The sequence below is a fragment of the Poecilia reticulata genome, linkage group LG4 (genome assembly GCF_000633615.1).
Source record: "Poecilia reticulata strain Guanapo linkage group LG4, Guppy_female_1.0+MT, whole genome shotgun sequence".
Taxonomy (NCBI): Eukaryota; Metazoa; Chordata; class Actinopteri; order Cyprinodontiformes; family Poeciliidae; genus Poecilia; species Poecilia reticulata.
The window spans coordinates 28,608,436-28,633,146 of record NC_024334.1 but is presented as its reverse complement, the minus strand read 5'-3'; the positions used below and the strand labels follow the sequence as shown (position 1 = coordinate 28,633,146).

The window sequence follows — 24,711 nt, the reverse complement described above, 5'->3', positions numbered from 1 at the left end:
AATAGTCTCAGTAAATATTTAGTCTCAGTAAATATTAAAAAAATGTATTATTTTATGTCAAAGGATACAGTAATCATCATCATGAAGATAAGTGATAAGAACTCTTTTATCTTACTCTCTTTGCATTTTGGTCACCTGAAAGCATGCTGAGGTCAGATAGTTTAAAATGTCAGAAACAGAGACCTATATTTAGTTTTGAATTGGTACAGCACTTTTTGTGGTCATTTGTTTTAGGTAAATCTGCTGATTTTTAGCAGTCACCAGAAAATTATCTACCTCAGCAATCAAAGTATCCCTTTCATGCTATAAAAAGATCAAACAGCGTCTTTAGAGAAATCACACGGCACTGGTGGAAAACTATGGCGTGCTTGGAGATGTGCGCTTACAGAGCTGCAACAACTCTAAAAGCAACAATCTCACCCCATTTTGTCTAGCAGACACTCAGGCTGTCCTGACAGAACTGGACCTCTGCCCAGATCTTCTATATTCTGCTACTCACCCATCCAAGGCCCCGGGACCATTCCTCCTCCTTCTGCTGTTAGTTTATGCTAAGCAAGGTTCCTCTCTGCACAGAAATCCTGGATGTGGCACCTTATTCTGAGATACAGATGGTAGAGAGCATCAGGCAGGATCTCTTAGGGCAAATCCAGACTGAAAAAACTCTGAATGAGGCCTGCTTTATCTTTTGCAGTATGTAATCATGTCTTACCAGCAACCTTATGATATTATCAGACTGATTGGTAATTAGTTCCTAAACTCCCTGTTATTGAGTTCATGTCAAATCCAACTGGAATGTTAGGGATGAGGCGGGTGGTTTCAGAGTAGGTCAGCCATGCAGAGCTAATTCAGTTACAGTATTATTGTTATACATTATAAAACCAAAGTGAGTTGTCAGGGAAACAGAAGTAGATTGTTTGTGTTCTTATTTCTTCCGAACACATCCCACCAGCCTGAAACAAAACCAGATTGTTTCTCATTAAGCAGACTGACAAATAAACATGTGTTTAATAGCTGCCTTGTAAAGATTGATGGTGTAGTTTTTACTGTATTGACATGTGCCGTTGCTATGGTTTCTTAAATTGAATAAAAGCGAGTACGCTTAATTACACCATTGATAATTATGTATGCACATCGTTAGAGCTCATAAGAACATATAATTGCTGACTGATAACTTGGACATTAGTTGGCAGAGTTATTTCAATGTTTTAAGACATAAAAACTTCATCTGCAAACATTTATTAGTTGATTAACAGAAAATTCTGTTAGACTTTTTGTCAAAACCGAACCCTTTTGCACTGGTATGAACTGAATTTTAAAGAATAGGGGACATTGTTAAAATATCAACTGTAATTACAGAGCACTCCACATTTATTGCCACACTAAGTTGATGACCGTTTGTGGAAACGTTTCATTAGTAATAGATGACTTCCAGTGTTCGTTCCTGCAGTAAATTTATGATGTGACTCAGATTTAAATTTATCTTAGTCATTCTTCAAAATGGGAAAATTAAAGGAACCTGCTAAGTAAAGCAAATGTTTGTTGGGGTCAGAAACTTATTACTCCTTCATCAAGGACGATTTGTAGACAATTAATCAGTTTAATAAAATCTTTTTTACATTTTAAAGCAATTATGCTGAGTTAAAAAAAATACAGTTTGATTGCAACTCGTTAAAATGGGAAAGACAAGAGAGCATGCCATTCAACTGAGGAAGATTTATGTTAGCAAGAAAACTTGCTTCTATCTAATCTATTTACACTTTAACAAAATGGCAAACAGAAAAACACAACATTTAATTAACCTTAATAAGTCAGACATGACAACAAGAAAATAGCTTGAAGTCAAACCAATAAATAAAAAGTTTTAGTATTAGCACAACGCTCAGGAGGAGGACGTCAGATGTCACGGTCGGACAGCGGGGAAGCTGGGGGTTGTCCCATCAGACTGTCATTTCCACAAGAAAAACCTAGTAAGGGTCAGTGCGTCCCTGCTGGACTGCGCACAAAGTAAAAAGCTTGCCTGATCCAATTGACTCTATCTCTTCATACTGTGTTTAAACAGCTGTAATTGTAAGCAGCGTGAGTCTATCCTACAACAACAACGTTTTTTTTACACGTTGTGAGTAACTTTAGAGGGCCAATTCATAAAGACCAATTCATCAGATAAAAGTATTCATAAAGTCAGCTATAATGTCATAATTTTAGAGGTTGTTGCCCCACAGAGTCTGTCCGCCAAGCGGCAATAAAAACTCTGAGTTTGGTTTGATGAGTTGACTAACTTAAGATGCACATCATGTACTGTAATCATTACTCTCCCCTGCTCAGGAAGTGCTTCAGTTTTTTTTTTTTCTGCGGGTTACCGACTTTCCTTGATTTTTCTCTCAGTCAGGAGTCGGACAAAACAGATGTTTTGTCAGAGCAAAACATCTTGACTTGTTTGAAATGGAAGTAGACATTTAAAACTAAAACATTGGGCTTTTATGATGGATGATTTTAAGATAACTCAGCTTCGACCCAAACATGGATGGTGTGCGATAATTCATCCAAATAGGAACTTCCATATGTTCTTCCATAGTCTGCTGGGGGGCAGCTTGTTGGGGGCTGTTATCGCTCTGTTGCCCACAAAGGTGTTTCACATTTGCTTTGATGCGTGGCTGCATGAGACACAGCAACAGACATCCAGGTTAAATTAACTTCTTTTACAAGCCACTGTTATGTAAGAAAACCGTGCATCCTCACCATGCTCTTCCTCGTCAGCTGGCAGCATTGTAACACTGGCAGTTTAAAGAAAAATAAATACATGTGGCTTTTAAGATTAGAGCTGAAAAGCTCTTCTGAGGAACAAGCATGTAAATGTTACACTTAGAGTTCCCAGCTGCGACTCCTTCCTCATTTTCTTTTGAACTCTGCACAATTTTGAGAAAGCGCACGCAGCTTTTGATGTGTTCAGTTTTGCTTGCATGATGCGACCGATGGTTAACATTTGCATCTGTGTGTACAGCCTGAGGGCGCAGGATGGTTTCAGATGCACAAAATGCTCATCGTATCGGCATGCTCTTTCTCGTTCTAGAGAGTGTAGATACAGTTTGTAAGAAGCCGCGCGTTGCTTCAACAGGAAGTATAAGCGTTCATTAAAAAAAAAAGAAAATTAGAGAAGAAAATAGAGTTCAGAGAAGACGAGGGGGATAATCTGGGGGATTAAATTAACAAATAAAGAGGAGTTAGAAAGAGGAAGGAAGAGTAGAAGTGAACTTGTAGGACCTCGCTTGCTGACTCAGCTCCAGCAGCCAATCATTAACACAGTTGCATATTCACCCACACACATCCATATGCCGCTTGAAAGGACATATGCTCTTTGACGTCTGCTCACTTTCTAAATGTTTGCGTCCTGCATCACTCTGCCTGTGCTTTGTGTGCTCTGCAGTCAAGCTCTGTCAGTGGCAGCAGTTTGTGACCGTTCTCATAAGTGCCTCTCAGAGAGGTAATTTTGCAGCTTCAGCTTTGTCGCAGAGCTTATCCTGCTGCACCGAGCTGGACGGCGAACAGGGCCGGCTCTCTGTTGTTCCCCTAGTTGGGAAAGCATGCCCTGGTTCCCTGGCGCTCCCAACCACAAATCCCAGATCACTTTCCATTAAGTTGTTGCACATTAGAGCCACAGGCAGAAACCTGATTCTGGGGTTTGCGGTTAGCAGGGAGTGATATCCATTTTTCCAAAAGTGCCCACGCAGATAAAGCTCGCTTGTAGTTTTGACACTGATTGCAAGCAATAGTGAGTTTTTATTACATTAGTTTGTTGTCAGCTCTCTTCTTCTGTGGCCCAGCTATCTAATTCCTCGCTGCATCGTATGCATTACGAGCAGCACTTAGGCCGTCACCTGACATGCAATATATTTCCACCTTGGCTTTCGATTTGTAGTTTATACACAGAACTTATGGCTTCACTAAACTGTCCTGCACTCCACAGGCCTGCTGAAGTTAATGTAGCTTGTCACCGTAATAAATGATCTGGAGCAATCCTAGATATTGATCAACCTCAGTGTCAAAACCACCGACAGGTGAGCTGAGCTTCCATCTATATGCTATGTTGACACACATCAGTCACCTGGAAATTACCGCAGACTGAAGAAGTGAATGCATGTGAAGAGGAAAAATACACAGCGCACTAAAGAGAATTTTTCTCCTTACAAAGTTCCTTCATTGTGCTTTTCTAGTCACATATAAAGCATCAAAGATAACAAGGAGTTTTTATTCATTTAGGCGAAAAAGCAGAGTCCGAGTTGACATGGATTTTTGTGAAAATCCCTACGCCAGGGTTCTGCAGCCTGCAGCTCCAGATTACAAGTGGAAGATGATGAAAAATCAACTACTGCATTTAAATATAGATATGTTAACAATGGCCTTCAGATTTTGCATTTGCTAAAACAAGCTATTTTTCTTGTTAGGTTACAAATTAGTTGTTTCATATCAACACCGAGTGGAATATTTGCTGAGATCTTATATCTGTATTCATTTTAAAACCTAAAGGTAGAAATAAAATGTTGAATTGTTAATAATTGCAACAAATTTAATCTAGTGTTGAATTACCAAAAGTGAGAAGTTTTCCAAAAAAAGCTTTGCAACTCTGAATGAGGTTTTTCAGCTGCACTGAGGGTAAAAATAGCTCATTGGTCTGTAAATGTTGCAGACTAATAACTGGTTGTTTCACCCTTAACAACAACACACACTATTAAGGATTTCCCGATACCGGGAAACGAGTGTTTTACATCGCTGTGAAGGAAATTTGACCCACTCATCTTTTTAAGAATCATTTGAATTCATCCACATCGAAGAGTTTTGAAGGATGAATGACCCCTTCAGGGTAAAACTACAACATGTAAATGACCTTTCCCACTTTTTTATCTTTTTTCTACACTGAAAAGATGATGACCTACTGAAGGCTGCTGATAAACGGACCTTTTTGTTCAAGTTTATAAAGCCAGTTTTCAGAGTGTTGTTTTTTCAGCTTTGTTTCATAATTGAAAGCCCACTCCGCTCCCACTCACCTCCTACCTGCTGATAAACACCGACCCCAGCCACATGTGAACTCAGCAGAGCTGAAGTGGCTTAAATGAATAAACAGACTTTCTAAATATGGCTGTCGTTTTTTCCTTTCTCGGTTTGAAAGGACTGTTATGAATAGTTTTTCAGTAAGATGTGAAGTTGAACTCTTAACTTGTCACCCAGGTTTATATAATACATTGTTTGTTGCTTCACTGTGGGAATTGAAAAAATGACATCCATAAAAGCAGCCATTTTGAGTCTGGACGAACTCACGTAGGAACTTTGATGAGAACTTTGTTAATTTGGCATCACTGATGACCTTATTCCTCTGCCGCAGATTGACCGCAGCCTGGCGCTTTGTTCACAGATTTTAATGTGATGTTCTTGGTTAATAATTTAACAGGGAGTAGTTCTGCATTCCTTAAATCATAGTTGCAGCTGGGATGTTTATTCATTGCAACGCATGGGGATGAATCAGCTCTGTTTGCAGACAGTCAGACTTTCCTCTGGTCAGCAGGCATCCGACATGAAGCTCGGAGTCTGTGGTCTCCCTCCCAGTCTCTTTTCTTCTCTGCTGTTCCCTCTCGCTCCTCTGTTTGTTTCTCTCTCTCTCTCCACCCTCAGCGGACAGCCTTTGACTGGGCCAGAACGCACTGTAACTGTGAGCGCCTTGCTTGGTGGATGAATCTCCTCCATCAAGGACACTTTTTATCATCAAGTGAGAACTGAGTGGTCAGAGAGGATGCTGAAGTTCACTCTCTTTCTGTAAGGGAGGGCCATGGCCCTTACAGAAACTGTGCACATCATGTTTTATGGCTTGCTTGCCATAATTGTGTGGATCTTTGTTCTTGCACTGTAGTTATGGGTAGGATCTAAAAAGCCTTTTATTCCCTGGAAGAAATTAGATGAGTTTCCCCATCACAGATGGGCTTTCTCTTTCTCTGTGGAAGAAATTGCAACACTTGCATGGAATCCCTCTCATGCAGAGTGCAGTGTCTGGACAGCCTGCTTTCATCTCTGTCCTTTTCATCTCTGTCCTATACAACTCATCACACCTCCCCTCCCTCCTTGCTCATGCGTCTTGTCCTCCCCTGTCTGTCCCCATCCTCTGTGCGGTTTGGGGTTTGCGTAACCGCAAAGCTTAGTGCAAGTGGTTGAGAATGAGACCTTTTGAGTAACTCCTTCACTCTTTCGTCTGGCAGATATTACAGAGTCTTCAAACTAGTTAGAAAACCTTTGAAAAGTTTATTTGAAGTTAAGGTCAAAAGAACGAAGTTCAAAACAAAACCTGTAGTGTTTCCAGCTACATTTAAGCTGAAAATGATTCATGCTGCTGCAAGATTTAGATGTAAGTTTGCTTTTTTCAATCATAATTCAGTTTGTAAAAGACCCAACTGCAGAGATAAATTAACTTAGAAATTCTCACAAGGAGGCCAGGGCATATGACACTGGACTTACATCATTACTAAAACCTAAACAGGCGGCTTTATGAATTATTTAAGATTTGAAACCAATGTGTTTTATTTAGTGGTAGGGATGGGCTATAATTCTAGTTTATCGATTAATTAAATGTTCTGTTTTTGAAGATTTAACTTATGGAAAATCTGAATTTTTTTGTCACTAATGCACACCTCTGGTTTCCATATTTCAAGTGATGCTAACCAAGAACTACAATCTTTTTTAACAAACGTCTAATAGCTTCTTTCTTTTCCGACTTTCAATTTCAGGTCAACTCACAGAAGAAATGATTGAAATAAAGATAATTTTTTAAAGATATCTTATGTCATTTGTAAGTTTTTTAGTCGATTAAAATAATAAATAGGATTTGGTGTAAAACAAAATCTGAGATTTCTGAGATTTTATTTTTATTCCATAGTGCCAGAACGTGGATTGAATTAAAAAATAAAAATTGAAAAATAATATAAATTTCTTTCTACTTCACAGTTATGCGCTACTTTGTGTTAGTCTTTCACACAAAACCCCCACAAAATAAACGGAAAGTTTTGGCTCAAATGTGGCAGCATGTGAAAAATGTCAAGTGGTGTAAACAACAGTACACACACCTGCTCTCCTGAACCATAAAATACACACTTTGAAACCTCAACACACACCGGTGATGTATGCTGGGTTCAGGAGATAATTAGTTGGTCCTGATGTTTTTTTTCTCATCAGTTTAAATCAACCTGGCTCTCACAGTTACGCTCACCCACTCTAGTGTCAGTCCTCGTTCTCGCCGTGTTGCCATAAGTGTGGCTACTGTATTATGAATGACAGCCATATGTCTTCCAGCTGTCAGCTTGAACCGTGAGCCAAGTAGGTCTGTGTGCAAATTCAGAACCGCCTGACGCACACATGCAACATGACACATCCAGTTTGCATAAAATCCTTGCATTTTAAGGTGCCGACATGGTTTTCAGGTTAATCTAAGGTTGAAGGCGGTGATGTCGCGTTCTCTGCAGAGCTGCAAATAAACTTGTCCTGAAAAAGAAGCTTGATCCGCCTGATTGACTTCAGCTGCATTATCGCTTCGATCAGTTTTGGTTTGTGACCTGACATCGACACAAACACAGTTAACTGAAACCATTAGACAAATAAATGCCACATGAGCAAATTTAAATCATTTCTAATTTGCTAAATAAGAAAAAAATCAGGCCTTTTGGGACATATTTGCTTTAGTTTGTTTGTGCTGCTGTGGAAATCATAACTATTGTCAGCTTAATAAAGAAAGGATGCTTTTTTTTTAATAGCTTTTATTGATTATAGTTTTTCTAAACCTGACTGTATAACAGCTTCCAAATAGTTTTCTTTTCACAGATTTCACCACATGATAACACAGGGAGTTTATTAGAAGAAAGCACGAGTGTGCAGCTGTAGACAGCAGCGGTGACAAAGTGAAAGCAGCTCTTCTAAAATATAACAGAGTGCAGACGTTTTTGTTTTATCACCTAAATCATAGGAAATTGTAGGAGAAAACCTGTCACTGAACTCATTACTTCACATCTCCATTATTTAGAGACGAGAGCGAGACAGGCTTTCACATTCCTGCTTCCTAAAAAGGCTGATGGTGTTGAAGGGAACACCATTTCGCCATGTTTAAGAGCAAGTTTCCTCTTAAGACGCACAGTCACACACACACACACACGAGAAATCACACAAAAAAAATGTAAACAAACGTGAAAAAATGCCTCTTTTGACTGACATATTTGATTTTCATCATGATTGCTTGCCTATCAAACCTCTGCACATGAATTTGATGGCAGAATAATCTTATCATTCTGAAAGACTCATCTTTTCTGATTATTGCCTGTTTTTTTTATATGCAACGGCTGAAGTTAGTGATGGTTTGAAAAATAGAATGTGGTTTTATTGAAATTGATCAATGAAATACATTTAATTTTTGATGCTTACACATCAAGACATTTTGTTTTCATTAGCTTTTCATACATCACGCTAATGCTATCGATGTAATTCAGTAGTGTTATTTAAAGGTCTTGCAAAATGAGGTTTCTTTGAACAGGATATTGCAAATTTGTGATATTACATCAGACGAATAAACTTTACAAATAATTTGTCCCCAACGTTGACTTAATATTGTGGATTTTCTTGCTGCTTAGCCTGTGTGCAGTTGCTCTGATGCTCTTGGGGTTAATTTGATAAACAAGCGAGGCGATAATGTCTCCTCAGGGATTCGCTGATGTACTGGAACTCCCCCAAGCAGGTGTATTGTTTTGTTTTGACAAATTGTCATGTGTGAAGTGTGAAGCATTAGAGGGCCTTATTAGAATCTTAGGACCACAGTTATGGATCAGGAACTGAAACTGCTGGTCTAAATCTTATGTAAAAAGGAAAAAATTGCTGAACCAGTGACTTCAAACAAATTCAGAAATGCAGTCACTTCATGTTGTTATACTGGGAACCTGACGGGGAGTTAATATTCATTTTTCACTCTGCAGAGACAGACAAAAGCGTTTCCTGTACTGGAGCTCGAGTCCCGACAGCGTCACCTGTCAGTCAGATTTGCTGCTCCTGCACACATGTGCATGTAGTGGTGAATCATCAGCACTCACTCAGACCAGTTCTAATTTAGTGCCTCATCTAATCACTGGCTTTTAATCAAATTAAGTCCAAATGTTCAGCTGCTGGTGTGAACTATATGGGGGGGGACTAAGTTTTCCATCTGCCAGCCACAATCTATTCCCTTCTTATTGGAATGTCAAAGATCATCACATGCTGCTGCATCCTGTTTGTCCTCAGATGTAACTGATTTGTTCTTCAGCAGTATCCTCCTTAATTATTGGCTCACACAATTAAAAGCCTTAAAATAAGTTATTGCAGTAGAAAATCTCACGCTGAACGTTTTTTTTTTTTAAATTACATTATTCACTGGGGCTAAAAATCCCACATTATCACATAAAAATATTTAGAGAAATCAGTTGTTGGACAATAAGTGACAACTCCTGACAATTTCTATAAAATACGGTATGTAGATAATCTATTTTTTATCTATATGTACCTTATTTCAGCTTGACCAATGATCTTACATGCTTTTAATTAGTAATCCACAACTTCCTTTTTCCATGATGCAAATACGTTGTGACTAAAAGATCTACTTCTTTTCAGAACAGGAAAAAGTAGAGAACATGTCTTTCATGTAAGACTTATCTTTTTATCTAAAATAATAACACACCTAACACAAATTATTTTTAAGCCTTTGGTACAAAGTTGTCAAATGCTGATAATGGAGATGGACAGTGGACATTGATAAGGACATTTTGGTCACTTTTCTTCAACCGGTTGTTGGTCTGTAGCATCTATGATGTGGGATTACTAAAAAAAAATCCCACATCATAATTACATCATCTGCCAAACTTTACACTTGACTGAACACAATCAGGCTCAAAATGTGGCGGTCTGCTGCTCTGACTTCAGAACTGATTTCACTTGAATTTACTCAGATCCCAAGGGCTATTGATGGCTTCAGAAATGTTTGTAGAATCGGTCTAAATGCTTATTTTTATACTGCTCTCCAAATGAAGGTGAATGACGCATCTTAATTTCATATTTTGGTGGGGCATCTCAATACTTCTGGCAATGTAATTTATGTCAAATTTAGTTCTTCAAGCTAAAAATGGCAGAACCAAAGCAGAAAAGATGCCAAGTGTGCTTCAAAGCATTCGTCTTCTCTGTTTCTGTGTGAACATATCTGCAAACTTTCCTCTTGGTGGGATAAATTATTGATCGAGTCGCTGTTTGTCCTCCGTATCACTCACATTTCTTTTTCAGTCTGCGTGGAGGGCTGATTCATCTGAGACCCCTTAAGGAACTTATCCCTCATTTCTTGTTTTATTTACAGACATACAAATAAACAGCTGACTCATTTCCCAGCATGCAATCCACCAAGTATGTAGGCAGGAAGGGGAAATGAGGTCAGTCAAAGCTGGCGTGATTCAACATTCGTGAGCTGGAAGTGTTTTTTGTTTTCAGTGGGTCAGCAAAGACGTGGCGAGACATGCAGCGGAGAAAACCCCTCTGGGGGAAATGGTCTTAAGGTGGCACGCTGTGTAATCTGAGGGTTTGTTCCACAGCTATAAAACAAAGCAGCTTCCCTCCCACAACCAGGCTGCTTTTACTGTTGCTGTTTCTCGTTAGAAACCTTTCCTGTTCCTTCTAATTAAAGCAAAAATAAGCCGGGCGCAGATAGATGGCTTGACGACAGCTGATCCGCACCAACTCCTTGGTGGAAACGGATTGAAGATAAATGTTGGGAACAGCACACAAAACCACTGACAAAACATAAAAACAATAACATTCGGAAAAGCTGAAAAAATTAAAGAAGAATCACGACAAAAGACGAGAAAGCCCAACAATATAAAAACAACATGACTTAGTGGGAAATGTGAACAAGAAGGCACCTTGCAATTGATTGGTTGTATGATAGAGAAAAAAGTAAAGTAAACTTGACACGGTGAAACAATGAGAGAAATATAAAGCACAGAAGAAAAGCAAAGTCCAATGTTCCATTTTTTACAAACAACTTCAAGCAGAAATGCAAAAGCTAAAACCCTCAATCTTTATCCCCAGTGGCAGCTGTCCGCTCTCCACCTTGTTAAGCACAAGACAGGAGGGCGAGTGACATCATTCTCTTTTTATAGAGGCCGATAATCCACACTGTAAAGTAAAAAACAAGTGTATTAAAGCGGATTACCGGGTGGCTGATAATATTTGAAGACAAAAAGTGGATTTGAAGCGTCAAGACGTTCTAGAAGGCACTTCAGATTGGATTGTTATAATTGTTAATCACAGATGAATGGGTTATTTTTACCCACACATGTATATATAGTTTAAAACTGGTCATCTGTTGGATTAGCCCTGGCAAATCCTATTTACCCTAAAACCAGAGGGCATCTGTGACAGGTTTGGCTTTAAAGGTACTCCGAGATACCCGGAGTGACTGGTAGTTCGATCTTTTTCAGGCGGCCAGAAAGAGATCGAAGCTAGAACGAGCCAAAATAAATGAAAGAAAGCGAATGAGAGCAGGCCTGATTTAACAGATCCACACATGAGCCAGCATCCTGACTCACTGACCCAATTTATCTTCTTATGCAACTGGCCAACATGGCAGAGTCCAGTCACCTCTCTTCCTCTTTCGTCGCCTGCTTCTGGGAAGTGAACGTGGAGATCTCCTAGAAAAGACTAGCAGTCGGGTCAGAAGGAGGGTGAATAAGGAGAAAAGAAACGACTGGAATGAGAGGAAGATGATGTTTTTACTCAGACTGATGTCTCACATAGGGCAGCAACTAATGATTATTTTAGTAATTGATTAATCTATTGGTTATTCTGTCGATTAATCGGATAGCGAATTGGAACATTCTGCAGATTTTTTTTTTTCAAACCATTTAAGTCTCCCTTACACAATATTAGAAATACATTAAAAGATGCAAATTAACAAACTATTAAATTCCTATGTAAACATTTTAATATATATATATTGTGCCTCAAATCTAATAAGCTAGCAATAACATTTTAGCAAAAGCTTAATCATTTATAGGAAAGAATACATATGAAGCTGAAAATACTTCTAACATTAACATGTGAAAAGTTTAGCCCTTTCTGCTTGTCTTAACGTCAATACACGTAAGCCTGATCTGTTGATTGTTTTTGTATTTATCGATTAATAATCGGATAGCAAAAGATGCTTGATAGGATATTTGAGCCGGGTGAAGCTAAAACTTTGTCACTTGAGGAGTTCTGGGTAGAACATAAGATTTTTATTTTTTTTTTCAAAATGTTCGCTTGCTAAATTGATTCATTACCATCCATCCATCCATTTTCTTCCGCTTATCCGGGGTCGGGTCGCGGGGGCAGCAGCTTCAGAAGGGAGGCCCAGACTTCCCTCTCCCCAGCCACTTCTTCCAGCTCCTCCGGGGGAATCCCAAGGCGTTCCCAGGCCAGCCGAGAGACGTAATCCCTCCAGCGTGTCCTGGGTCTTCCCCGAGGCCTCCTCCCAGTGGGACGTGCCCGGAACACCTCACCAGGGAGGCGTCCAGGAGGTATCCTGACCAGATGCCCGAGCCTCAACTGGCTCCTCTCGACGTGGAGGAGCAGCGGCTCTACTCTGAGTCCCTCCCGGATGACCGAGCTTCTCACCCTATCTCTAAGGGAGAGCCCAGCCACCCTGCGGAGGAAACCCATTTCGGCCGCTTGTACCCGTGATCTCGTTCTTTCGGTCATGACCCAAAGCTCATGACCATAGATGAGGGTGGGAACGTAGATCGACCGGTAAATCGAGAGCTTCCCTTTTTGGCTCAGCTCTCTCTTCACCACGACGGACCGGTACAGCGCCCGCTTCACAGTAGACGCTGCCCCAATCCGCCTGTCGATCTCCCGCTCCCTTCTTCCCTCATTCGTGAACAAGATCCCCAGATACTTAAACTCCTCCACTTGAGGCAGGACGACCCCCCTGACCCGGAGAAGGCACTCTACCCTTTTCCGGCTCATTTTCCGATTCATTACGATTAATCATATTAATCGTCTCATGCAATCAGCTTCTGCGACTTCTTGATAAGTTGTCCACCTTTTTTTTTTTCTCCTTCCCCGATTTCCAGCTCAGAGTCTCGTTGGCAGGGAAGCAGAAAGGACAGTGAAATGAGAGCCAGCGATGCCTCAGGCGAGGGGACGAGTTGATCCAGAGTCTGTCTGTCAGGGAGGGAAGAGGAGCGAGGGCGATCTGTTGAAAGGCTGTGGGTCCAGTCTGAGTGTAGTTCAAGACCTTATCAGTCAACTGACAGATGATGGGGGATGACTGTCCTTGACCCACTATACCTCTACTTGGGTGGCTGACATAGAAAACTGATGGATTATGGACAATGAAATTGGAGGGTTGGCTTGATATAGAGAGAAACAAAACTTAACTTTTGGCCAACTGGTAAATAATCAATCTACATTTCAGACCAAGCTTTGGATCAGAACTCATGTTCTGATGTTTGGATCAGAACTTATGTTCTGATCCAAAGCTTGGATCAAAACAAGCAAAAATTCATGCTGAAAATGCTGCAGAAGCTTCACGTTTGATATAGGTATAGTACATTGGGTCAATTTCTAAGTTAACGCATAAACCTCTAATTTTTTTATGAGATTTTCACCTAACAGTAATTCAAGTCTTGTTGGTTGATGCATATCAAAAAACTTTGAGAGTTCTTGGTTTTGCTGCATTTTTCAGTACCTGACCCAGTTGTTGCAGACAAAATTGGCACATTTTTATCTGTGGTCGAGACATTTTTGCTTCTTTAATTTTCTAGCACCTTAACTAATATGCATAAAGTTGTCTGTAAATAGACCCTTGAACAGCAACGTCATGGTACATCGACAGAGGCTTTGTGAAAGTTGAAAGCTGCACCGAAGTATTTCTAGGTCGCTTTTCTCGAGGGGTTGCTTTTGAAAACATGACAAAAGTTTCTAACAAATACATTTAAAGCTATGGTAATGTGCAGAGGCAGATGGATAGACAGACTGAAGCTTTCTCTTAACTCCAATTTTTTAATAAGCACATTTAAAAGACCAACAATATAGACAAACCATCAGTTAAAGAAATAAACACTGTCTGTAAAAGCATCAAACCAAACAATCTGTAATGACATCACTAATTTCCATAAACCACTCCATGTATCTATTATTCAAAGCACACCTTGTGATCACAGCAGTGATGCTTTGTTGTGCCATTTGCTTGCCTTTGGACTGCACATACCCCGCTCTTTGTGTCTCCTCCTCACTGTGTCTGTCTGTGGTGTGCTGCTATTATGTTGGTAACAATTTTCTTTAACATTTTAAAACATGCTTTTGAAGACGCAGCCTCTTATAACCAGGCCATTCTAACATTATGGGGGTGGATTGTTATTTTAAGGTGCTCCTTATTCAACAAACACTCACACACTGCTTTAATTCTCGAGGACCCAAGTGTCATGTCATCCTATTTCTGATATTCCGAGATTATAATTATTTTTTTTATCATTCAAGTAGTCATACTGGCAGTGTTATTGATGGTTTGATTAACCACAGCAGTCATTTTCTGCTTCTCGCTTACAGAAACCTTCTTTTCTAGTTTTTGCAACCAAAGCTGACCAAGAACAGAGATCTGATGCCAAATATTAACTTTAATTTAGGAGTTGAGAACTGACTTAATCTGTAATTGTATGGAGATTGCAACATTTTGATGGTTTCTCCACACACCCTCCAGATATTGACCATTAAAAGGTTAAATGTCGAGTGACATGATGGTTTTATTGGTGTAGGTTCTCAGTCACCATTAGCTATGTTTTCATTCAACTGAGCAGACCTTTACAACCTTTCAAACTAATTAGGTGCGTTTCCATCTACTAGAATTAAATCAATTAACTGCATGGTAATTAGTCTTTTCCCTCTCTCTCTTTCTACCAAAAAGTGGATGACAGAAGTCTTTAGTCTGGTGCTTTGGTCTCAACCGGCCCTGTTTTTGATGACCAGTTTTGTTTATAGAGACTTTATAATTAATTTTGTATGCTATTTTTGTTGACTTGTTTATTTATTTTGAGTATTCAAAATATCATCCAGGGGCTGCACAGTGGCGCAGTTGGTAGAGCTGTTGCCTTGCAGCAAGAAGGTTCTGGGTTCGATTCCCGGCCTGGGGTCTTTCTGCATGGAGTTTGCATGTTCTCCCTGTGCATGCGTGAGTTTTCTCCGGGTACTCCGGTTTCCTCCCACAGTCCAAAAACATGACTGTCAGGTTAATTGGCCTCTTCTAAATTGTCCCTAGGTGTGAGAGTGTGTGTGCATGGTTGTTTGTCCTGTGTGTCTCTGTGTTGCCCTGCAACAGACTGGCGAAACGCCCGAAACATTAGCTGGAGATGGGCACCAGCAACCCTTCCGACCCCACTGAGGGACAAGGGTGAAAGAAAATGGATGGAAAATATCATCCAGTTCCAGTGTTAAATGCTCATTAGAATTTAAAGTTTTGTGAATGTGTTCTTCCATTACAATGCCATTACCATTATATTACCTGAAAAGTATCGTTTATTGCAGTAACTACTGGGACAATTTATTGTCATTTGTTATTGTGACAGGTCTAATTGTGCATCCCTAGTTACTTCACTACTCTGCAGGTTTAGTCATCAGAGCCACGCTTACGTTTCTTGACCACAAACTGCCTGAATATCAACAATTCATGAGGTTAAAAGCCCTTTTATTGCATAAGCGCAACTTTGTTTACTCAGCAGTGTTGCCTTCTATCTAAAAAATACAGTAGAGAAATGAAAGACGTTTACAGAGAGGTGTCTGTTCTTTCTATTCTTAAACATTGATTAAACAGGCTAACCAAGCCTGACTTTCACTGCTTGTTAAAGCCACATTTACACAGGATGTATGGGCTAAAAAAAGTCACATTTTCGACATACTTCTCTGAGCTAAATAAAGATAAGGCCTCACTGACCTTAAATAGCCATAAAGTAACCTCCATGGATGTCCTGTCATCGCAAGGAACTACACTTTTCAACAAAGCCTGAACATCAGACATTACTTTGAGAGACCTTCAAGGTGACTCACGATGTGACGAATCTCACGAAATGTGTTATGGTTACTCGAATGTGTTTTGTCGTTCGTTTGCGGCGTTAACGTCGGCAGGCAGCTGCTGTTGATAACACAGGAGAAGAACAATGATTTTGTGCTGCTGAGGAGACAACGCAGTCTGCGTGATGTGTGGATTTGGCGGCTTTTAGCAAGAGCATGAAGTGCAGAGTCACTGCTGGTGTTGGCTTCAACCAGCTTCAGCTTCTAGTGCATTTCGTCTTTTGTGAGTGCTTTGTGTGGGGGGCAGGGGGTGATTTGCTAAAGGACTGCAGGGGGCTGCACTGTGTGCTGACAGCTGGCTTCTATAAATAAATGTCACAGGCAGGGGAGGAGGACGGGTGGGAGGGACGCAGTGGTGGATGGACAGCGGGAATGAGGAAGAAATGAGGAGGGGGGGAGACGGATGGGTGGGACCGATGCAGATGCACTGGTGGGAGACTTTAAAGAATGCGGTGGAGTGTCCTGTGCTGCACTTTGCTCGGGTCGGGACTTAACGGACCCTTAACACACGCCACATGCAGCCGAGCCAATCAGCTACCCTGGATATGGTCATGTGACCCCCTGACTCTGTACATGTATCCTGGCTAATTAGTCTGTTGCCGTTACATTTTTATCTCACATCTGTGCGGCCCCAGTCAGCTTCCTTTGCCTGTTGTGTCTCGGGTGTCTGGCGTGACTCAAGGACTCCATCACTTGGAGAAAATAGCAGAAAAAACAGCCATAAAGAATAAACAAAGGAAGGCAGGGAATTAAGACGCAAGGTGAAGACGAAACTGGCTGCTCTGTTTCATATCACGCAAACAGAAAAAGCAGAAACTGAATAACGTCCTGACTCTAAGCAGGAGTAACGCTCTCTTCATGAATTTGTCATGCAGGCCGTCACTGAGCCCAGTCCCATCAGGCTGAGTGGGCTGTATCACTGACACAGGCTACTTTCACTTTGCTGCCTCCAGTTACACTCTTTGGCTTTCTACAGCACTGTGTATGTGTGTGTAATTTTGTTTACAAGGGGGGAGGGGGACGGGTTTGGTTTCCGGTCTTGGCACAGCTATCAAGCAATGAAAAACAGCCCATCAGAGTCCCTGCCATGCTCATATACCTGTTGTATATCTGCTTCACCTCCTTTGTGTCTCGTTTACACTGTGCAATTGGGTCCAAATGTTTCCGCAGTTTGGTTTCTTTAAATGGGTCATTTTATCTCCGATGGTTGTTGCAACACAGAAGCTGCAGATGTAAAAAAAAACATAAAAAAATAACACAAAAAAAGGAGTGATGAGGCAGGAAGACAGAAGAAGGCTTAGGATGAAAATTGCATGACCCTCCCACCTGTGGCTGAATCTTTGCACAATAATATCAGATCGTGTTGGTGCTAAAAAGCATTTCTTTGACTTCTGCTTTCTGCTGCGCGCAGAAAAAAAGCAAACTATAAGCAGACTTTCTGTGGCCAGGCTGTCACGTTGTGCTGCTCTTTTTGCGCATGAACACACATGCGACACTAACAAACGTGAGGCATTTATAAAGGTAACAAATGTGTAAATATGATGCAGTCAAACACTTTGAAAGCTTAAATACTGGAATCATTTATTTTATTTTTTTACTTTTCTGAAAGTATTTTCAAATTATTGGGCAATGATAAGAGACACGAAGAAAGGTGAGACATTGCATCGCTGTTCACCCAGAAAACAGTTTAATCTCTTCTGCCATCATGTGTTGGGGCAGCAGTGGCATCAAAGGTTGAAAAAAAAACCAACCGGATAAAGAGCGCTGGTTCTGTTCTGGAGACTGCTCTGAACGACCCAGAGATAACGGTGCAAAGAAGGATTCTCCATAAAATCAAAAAAATTATGGGCGCCCCTGTTGTATAAAACTCTTGTGTGACAACAGAGGGATTTCAGTCGGAAGCTTTTTCAGATTCGCTGTGATACAGACTGCTACAGGAGATCCTTCCTGCCCACAGCAGTCAGCATCTACAATAACTCCTAAAGACACTTAATATGAGTTACAACAACATTTAGTTTCCTCTAGGGTTCAATGAAATACTTTTGAATTGAATTGAAAATTTGTTCTGCTACATTTAGTCAGTTTTGATGTGGTAAGAAAATGTAACTGCTCACATTTGAGATATTTTTAGCTATATTTATTTTACTTACACAGTGTTGCCCGTGCTGGGTGATGCTTGGTCGTGTTTCTCTTTGCTAAATAGCACGTCTAGTTGTGGTTTGGAGAAATCTAGGCACTACTTCCTGGTTTAAAACCCCAGGCTGAGCTTCAGAAAGGAACATAACACTTCAATTTCTAAGCTGCTGCACTGCAACTATTTATATTTATGAAAAAATACATTTTATTTTAGATTACAAACAACTTTTGTTTAAAGATTAAATTTAGCTTTGTGTGGAAAAAGTAAAGAAAGCAAAAAGATTTTTTTGTGGCATTACTGGTCTTTATTAATAGCAAATGTTTTTCTCTTTCTATATTCAGCACCTTTTAGTCTGTAAATACATTTTAAATAAAAAACAGACTAAAGTCATCACTCATCTTAGCTTCATATTTTTAATCATAAAACTATGTACAATTTCTCTTATCAAAGAAAGCATCAGAAAAGCTGATCAAGTTTGAGCTGGTGATGGTGAACCAACAGGTGTTGTTTGGTTGGCATGCTCTCGCCTCTTCCCCATTTTGAAAACTGACTAGAAGAAATAAGCCTCTACATCATGTCATGTTTAAACCCCGAGACACAGAAAATCGTGGATAATTGATCAGATAATTGATTCCTAGACACTCTCATGAACTTGAAGTTAAAACAATTAAATAAAAACACAATTGTGAAATAATTTCATCCATCCATCCATTGTTTGCAGCTTATCCAAGATCAGGTTGTCAGGGCAACAGGTCCATCCACCTTCCGAAGAAGCTGATTTCTGCCGCTTGTGTCCGGGGAATAATTTTTTAACAAAACTGTTCTTTTGAATAACAACCTAAAGCCTTTAGACACTTTTTTATGCTTTGGATACCAAAATATGTCGTGAGTAAAGCTACAGGATTTTTACATCTGTGGTTGAAACTCCATCACCCCACAATCACACTTAGTCACCATGGCAACTATAATTAGCCAAGAGAATCTGTCAGCGTTTCATTTATCCAAACACCTTAGCAACAGCTGTTGGTTTAAGAGGAACTTTGACTTTTAAAATAGGAATCCCAACTTTCAGATCTTTCTGAATTGACAGTAAAAAAAAAAAAAATTTCAGAGCACAGATAGGAGCCAAAACTGAAGATCTTACTGAAGCTAATGCAGCCTAATGCAGCGCTGCAGCAGTAAAGCATAGATTTATGAAGATGTGGATGAATAGGTTTTATTTGCTGAGGTGCTGATTCAGCTTTCTGAGGCCTGCAGTGCGTTTGAAATTTATTTCAGTGAGCTGAGTCATGGCTTTTCTTTTTTAACATCTTCATTTAAATCAGGATCGGTCAAATTATGGTAACACCTCTAAAAGTACGACGAGATTGAGATATTTATGGCCTAGTTTTGAACTTTCATCTGGCTGTTTCTTTTCTTTTTTTTTTTACACATTTTTTTCTACCTTATGAGAAAAGGAGTGTGATGAAACCTTTTTACAGAGCAGAAAAGAGACTCCACAGTGTGCAGTTTGTAAGGAAACATTGTGATAAGACTTTCTCCATTTTCTTCTGACTGCCTGTAGAATTATTGTGACTTATTTCTGATTATTATTATTATTTCTTATTTCTCTCCTGCAGCCTCTTGCACAGTGGTGCAGGCTGATGCCCAAAGATGCTGCCAAGATGCCAGAGAGTGCGTGGAAGCTGGTCTTCTACACCATGTCTTGGTCCTACAGCACCTACCTGCTCTTCTTCTCCTACTCCTTCTTCAACGACCCGCCCTCCGTCTTCTACAGTAAGACTGACAACCGTGGAGACATTATGTTGGTTGCAGTCCATTTAGTCTGTGTGGGTTTTTTTTCCTTTAAATTAAAGTCAGTGAAGGTGATCCAGTCAGTAAAAGTCAACCAGATAAACGGATTAATGCTGACCTAAGGAGAAGTTTCCTTCCTAGATTTTCAGGGCAGAGAAAGAGCTGAGGTCAGTGGTGTCCAAAGTACGGTCTGGGGGCCATTTGTGGCTCTTGAAATAATTTTGTGTGGTCTCTGACAGCAGTTCAATAATGGCGATAATTTGGCCAATATTTGTTATTGCTCTGTACTAAAAATGTTAAGTACAACACAGAGAATTATTCTTTTCTGTTTTTTCTTGTTTCCTTTTTTTTATTTTAGTAAGGTGGGCAACAAACATCCAGCCATTTTTTACACACAGAAACACACACATCCATTACACTTGGCTAAACACAGCAAAGGTTTTAAAGAAAATTTTCATTTTTGTTGCTGGAAATGAACATTTAAGAAACCAAGAAAGAAGTTAAATAACTGTAAACATTAAGGTAAATGTCACACTGTTTGCTTCACTAAAATATTAGTTGTTTAATTTATTGTCGTGCAGGTAAAGGATAAAATATTCACAATGATATTATTTTTCTATTTTTAATTGGAAAGAAAAGGCTAATTTTCACCTCTCTGGGATTTTGACCCTTGGTGCAAAACGTTTGGACGCACCTGGCTGCGGTTATTTTACCAAAAGATAAAATAAGGCCCTATAGCTGCTCTATGGAGACTCTGCAGGAGGTAAAATTGCCCTCAGTACTTATAGGCAGATATATATCGAGTCATATAGAGAGTTTGAAGACTTGCACATTTTCTGAGCCTGCAGGAAACCTTTTTGCTTTTAAGTTATGACATATTTCAATGCTTCAGAGTCTATCCATTAATAACAGAATACCTTTATTTAACATATTTTAGTACTATGGAACACATTAGGTTTCATACAACATTTATAACAGGAGATCTTTATGATTGTACCCTAATGGAAACCAGAATCATTACAGTTTCCAGTGTGTTGCTAATGGAAGATGGAAGTGCTCCCAGACTTCGCGTTTATCCCACTCATGTCTTTTACTGTCCCTCGACCTCCTCCATCAGACACTGAGGTGTCAGCGCTCCTGGAGAGGACGAGGAGGAAGAGACGAGTGGGGCTCACGAGGGCTATCTGACAGCATCAGCTCCGTCTTTGATCGCCGCGTCACGGTTAATAGCCGTCAGTGTGTGATGTGTGGAGCCGGAGAGTAACAGGGCCTGACTTTTAGAGAGGGAGAGGAGGAATCAAGCTGAGAGGGGAGATGGAGACAGGGATGATAAGAGAATCTGAAAAACAGCACCATAACCTGCAAAACCTTGCAAAAGCACCAACATTGTTTAAGGCTACAAACACAAACTTCTGCCTTTGACCAACAAAAAATGTGACGGAAAAATGTGAACAAATAAATAAATTGAGTGCTGTGAATACTTTTGCAAGGTGCTTCGTATTTATCCTGAATAAAAAGGTGGAAAAATCTAAAGTTTTAAGTGGGAAGAAATACCTCTGCTTCCCATTGGCAGCTTTTCTGCTGGGATCCATTTTTCGAGCCTCTTCTCAATGTTTAATGGTGGAAGCTTTGATCGATAAACATTACACGACGCCTGAATGAAACCCCATCCCTGTGGAGACAAGCCTCACTCAAACATCGGAGGAGAGAGTTTCCGTCCAACATCCGATAGGCTTCAGAGACTCGAGCCAGTCTCGGCCTGTTTCATCAGAAACGTTCCCTAATGCTGCTGGAAACCTGATCCTTCCTCCCCCTGAACAGCGCTAACCACCACAGCTTCTCCTCCAGGATCTCTGCTGTATTTACCATGCCGTGCCTCTGACTCTTGCTTAAAGGGACGCATGAGCATGACCAAGAAACGACAAACTGTCCACGCCTCGGAGACTCTTTTACATCTGGAGGAATTTAAATGACGGAAGATTTTCCTGCTGTATTTGCAACAAAGTTTAAGCAGAAACTAAAGTAAAGAGGGAATATTTATTTAGTTCTAATTTCAGGATTTGAACCCAGGACTTTCTTGTTGAAATGCACCACCACGTGGACCGTGTTCATTATTTATTGCAGTTTAGTTTAGACTATTAAGAATAAAAATAAAAAGGCCTCAGCGATCCATGTGCTTAGAGTCATGCAGCATGAAGATTAAACAATAATAATTAATCAAAAAAAAAAAAGTAAGATACTGCAACAATCGCATTGTTACATTAAGTTAAAAATAATTCATATAAAAGGCTACTAAATGTATGCAGATTTTTTTGTCGAATTTGTAATTTCATATAGTGGCCCGCAGATGTTTTCCAAATCATTTCATCTGTTTTTACTCGCATGCTTGTTACGCAGCATCACGAACTTTGGAAAACACGTTTATGTACCTTTACTTTTTGATATCGTGACAAAAATGTGCACAAAGTGCATAAAATTGGAATATCTTTTCATTATAGGACACAATGTTTGCTCTCTGTCGAGGCCTGCATTGGGTTGCGTCGTCCTGCTGCCACCTACAGGCAGAGAATCATTGTTTACATTTATAAATGGATCTAAATAAACTTTTAAAGATGGTTTGCGACCTACTTTGTCAAACACTTTGGCCAGGGTTTCTTGTGTATCTCTGGCTGCTGCAGTCGTCGCACCATTTGTAGCGCAGCGTCTTCCCCTGATCTCCTTCTGCTCCCTCAGACTGGAAGAGTGGTATGACAGTGCCTACAGACATCGCCATAGCCTACCTGATCCAGGGCAGCTTCTACGGCCACTCCATCTACGCCACCGTCAACATGGATACATGGAGGAAGGACTCTGCTGTCATGGTGGTGCATCACATCATCACCCTGGCTCTCATTAGCTTCTCCTACGCCTTCAGGTACTTAAAAAAAAAAAAAACAGGGGAAAGGTGGGGAGAGCGCCTCATCCGACCGTGTTCTCAAAAGAAAGCGCGTCTCGCTTTGATTTCTCCCTCTCAGGTACCACAACGTGGGCATCCTGGTGTTGTTCCTGCACGACATCAACGACGTCCTGCTGGAGTTCACCAAGCTCAACGTCTACCTGAAGGCCAGAGGAGGCGGCCACCACCTGCTCAACGACGTTCTGTCCAACATGGGCTCTGTCAGCTTCAGCGTCACTTGGTAAGCTTTAAATCTTCAACTCGCTTTCTGATTTCTCCCCCTCCGCTGCTCGGCTGTCTCACTGAAATGTTTTGAAGTTTCTGTCATTATGCCGTCTGGTGTCTTATTCATCCACAGAGTCTCTAAATATCTGCTGTCTGTTTTGCTCCCGCCTCGTTTTTCTCAGGTTCTGGTTCCGACTCTACTGGTTCCCTCTTAAAGTGCTGTACGCCTCGTGTGTGTCCAGCATCCAGTCTGTCCCCACCATCCCCTTCTACTTCTTCTTCAACACCCTGCTCTTCGCCCTGCTGCTCATGAATATCTACTGGTTCCTGGTGAGTGCACTTTGCATCCGAGTCTTTTTAAAAACTCCTCCAGTTCACGCTCTCGTTCTGACCGCTTTGCTCGGCGCTTTTTCTCCTCTGCTCTCTGCAGTTTATTGTGATTTTCGTGGTGAAGCTGCTGAATTTGAAGGAGGTGAACGACGTGAGGGAGTACGAAGACGAGGACGCCAGGAAGGCAGCGGAGGAGCTGCTGAAAGACGCAGAAAACAACGATGAGGATGCTGGACATCACAACTCAGCCCGGAGGTGAGTTGCGCCACTCCCATTTGAAACTAAACTTTCCATCTGAATATAAAACACAGAGCGCTTCCCCCTTATGCATGACGAAGCCTGAGAATTCCTCGACTGCTTTTATCAAGCACAGAACATCAGCAGGGGTTTAGCTCTGTGCTGGCAGTGGTAGTTTATCCATGAAGTGTCCACCACATGCATGGGCTTGAATTGCTTATCAGAAAATGCAAAGCAGGTCTGATCCTGCTGTTCTCCTCACAAGCGGGCAGCCTCTTCTCGCCCACACCTGCCTGGCAGGGCTCCATTTAATTTAATGTAACACTCTTGGCACCGGCGTCCATCTCTGCTCTGGCTGCAGACCAGAGGAACCTTATGGAGAAACTAAAATTAGCAATACACAGCCTGCATGCTTGCAAACACAGCACCATGGTCAAACTTCAAGCTCAAAGTAATTAGTAGGCATTGAATAAGTCATTCAGCTGCTGGGAAGCACACACCCCACCAAATTGTGCATATTACATTACATATTACTGAGGCAAGTTGTAACTTTTTCAGGCTGTTCGATTGAAAAATATATTCGTAAAGCTGCCAAAGGAAATCTGGATTAAATTAAAGGAAGAGTGTCAATGTTATGGACATCCGGTGGACTAAGTCCAGAGAGTGTAACCTGTGACCTCTGATGCTCTAATACCAAGTGTTGAATAGTCAAAACACAGAAAGGAGTAGTTTGAGTTTGTTTTTCTAATCAAAAATATGGAAATGACTTAAAGCTTTCTGTAGGCAAGCTTTGATCAGAGCGCCGCTCTTTGTAGTTTCTACGCCGGCGTCGTGTCACAAATGTCGTGGTGAGGCTTCTATAGATTTTTGATTCTGTAACTTTTGATACTTTATAGAAAACCGTGACACAAAAACAGCG

At 40.7% G+C, this 24,711-nt stretch overlaps 1 protein-coding gene across 1 annotated transcript in view; it reads left to right on the top strand.

Annotated features, from left to right (window-relative positions):
* Positions 1-24,711, top strand: part of cers1 (ceramide synthase 1) — a 32,958-nt gene that overhangs the window by 3,555 nt on the left and 4,692 nt on the right. Inside the window, exons 2-6 of the mRNA XM_008407943.2 lie at positions 19,891-20,047; positions 22,799-22,979; positions 23,080-23,241; positions 23,408-23,555; positions 23,656-23,810. Coding sequence (XP_008406165.1) covers positions 19,891-20,047; positions 22,799-22,979; positions 23,080-23,241; positions 23,408-23,555; positions 23,656-23,810 — 803 coding nt within the window. The remainder of the gene's footprint in view (positions 1-19,890; positions 20,048-22,798; positions 22,980-23,079; positions 23,242-23,407; positions 23,556-23,655; positions 23,811-24,711) is intronic.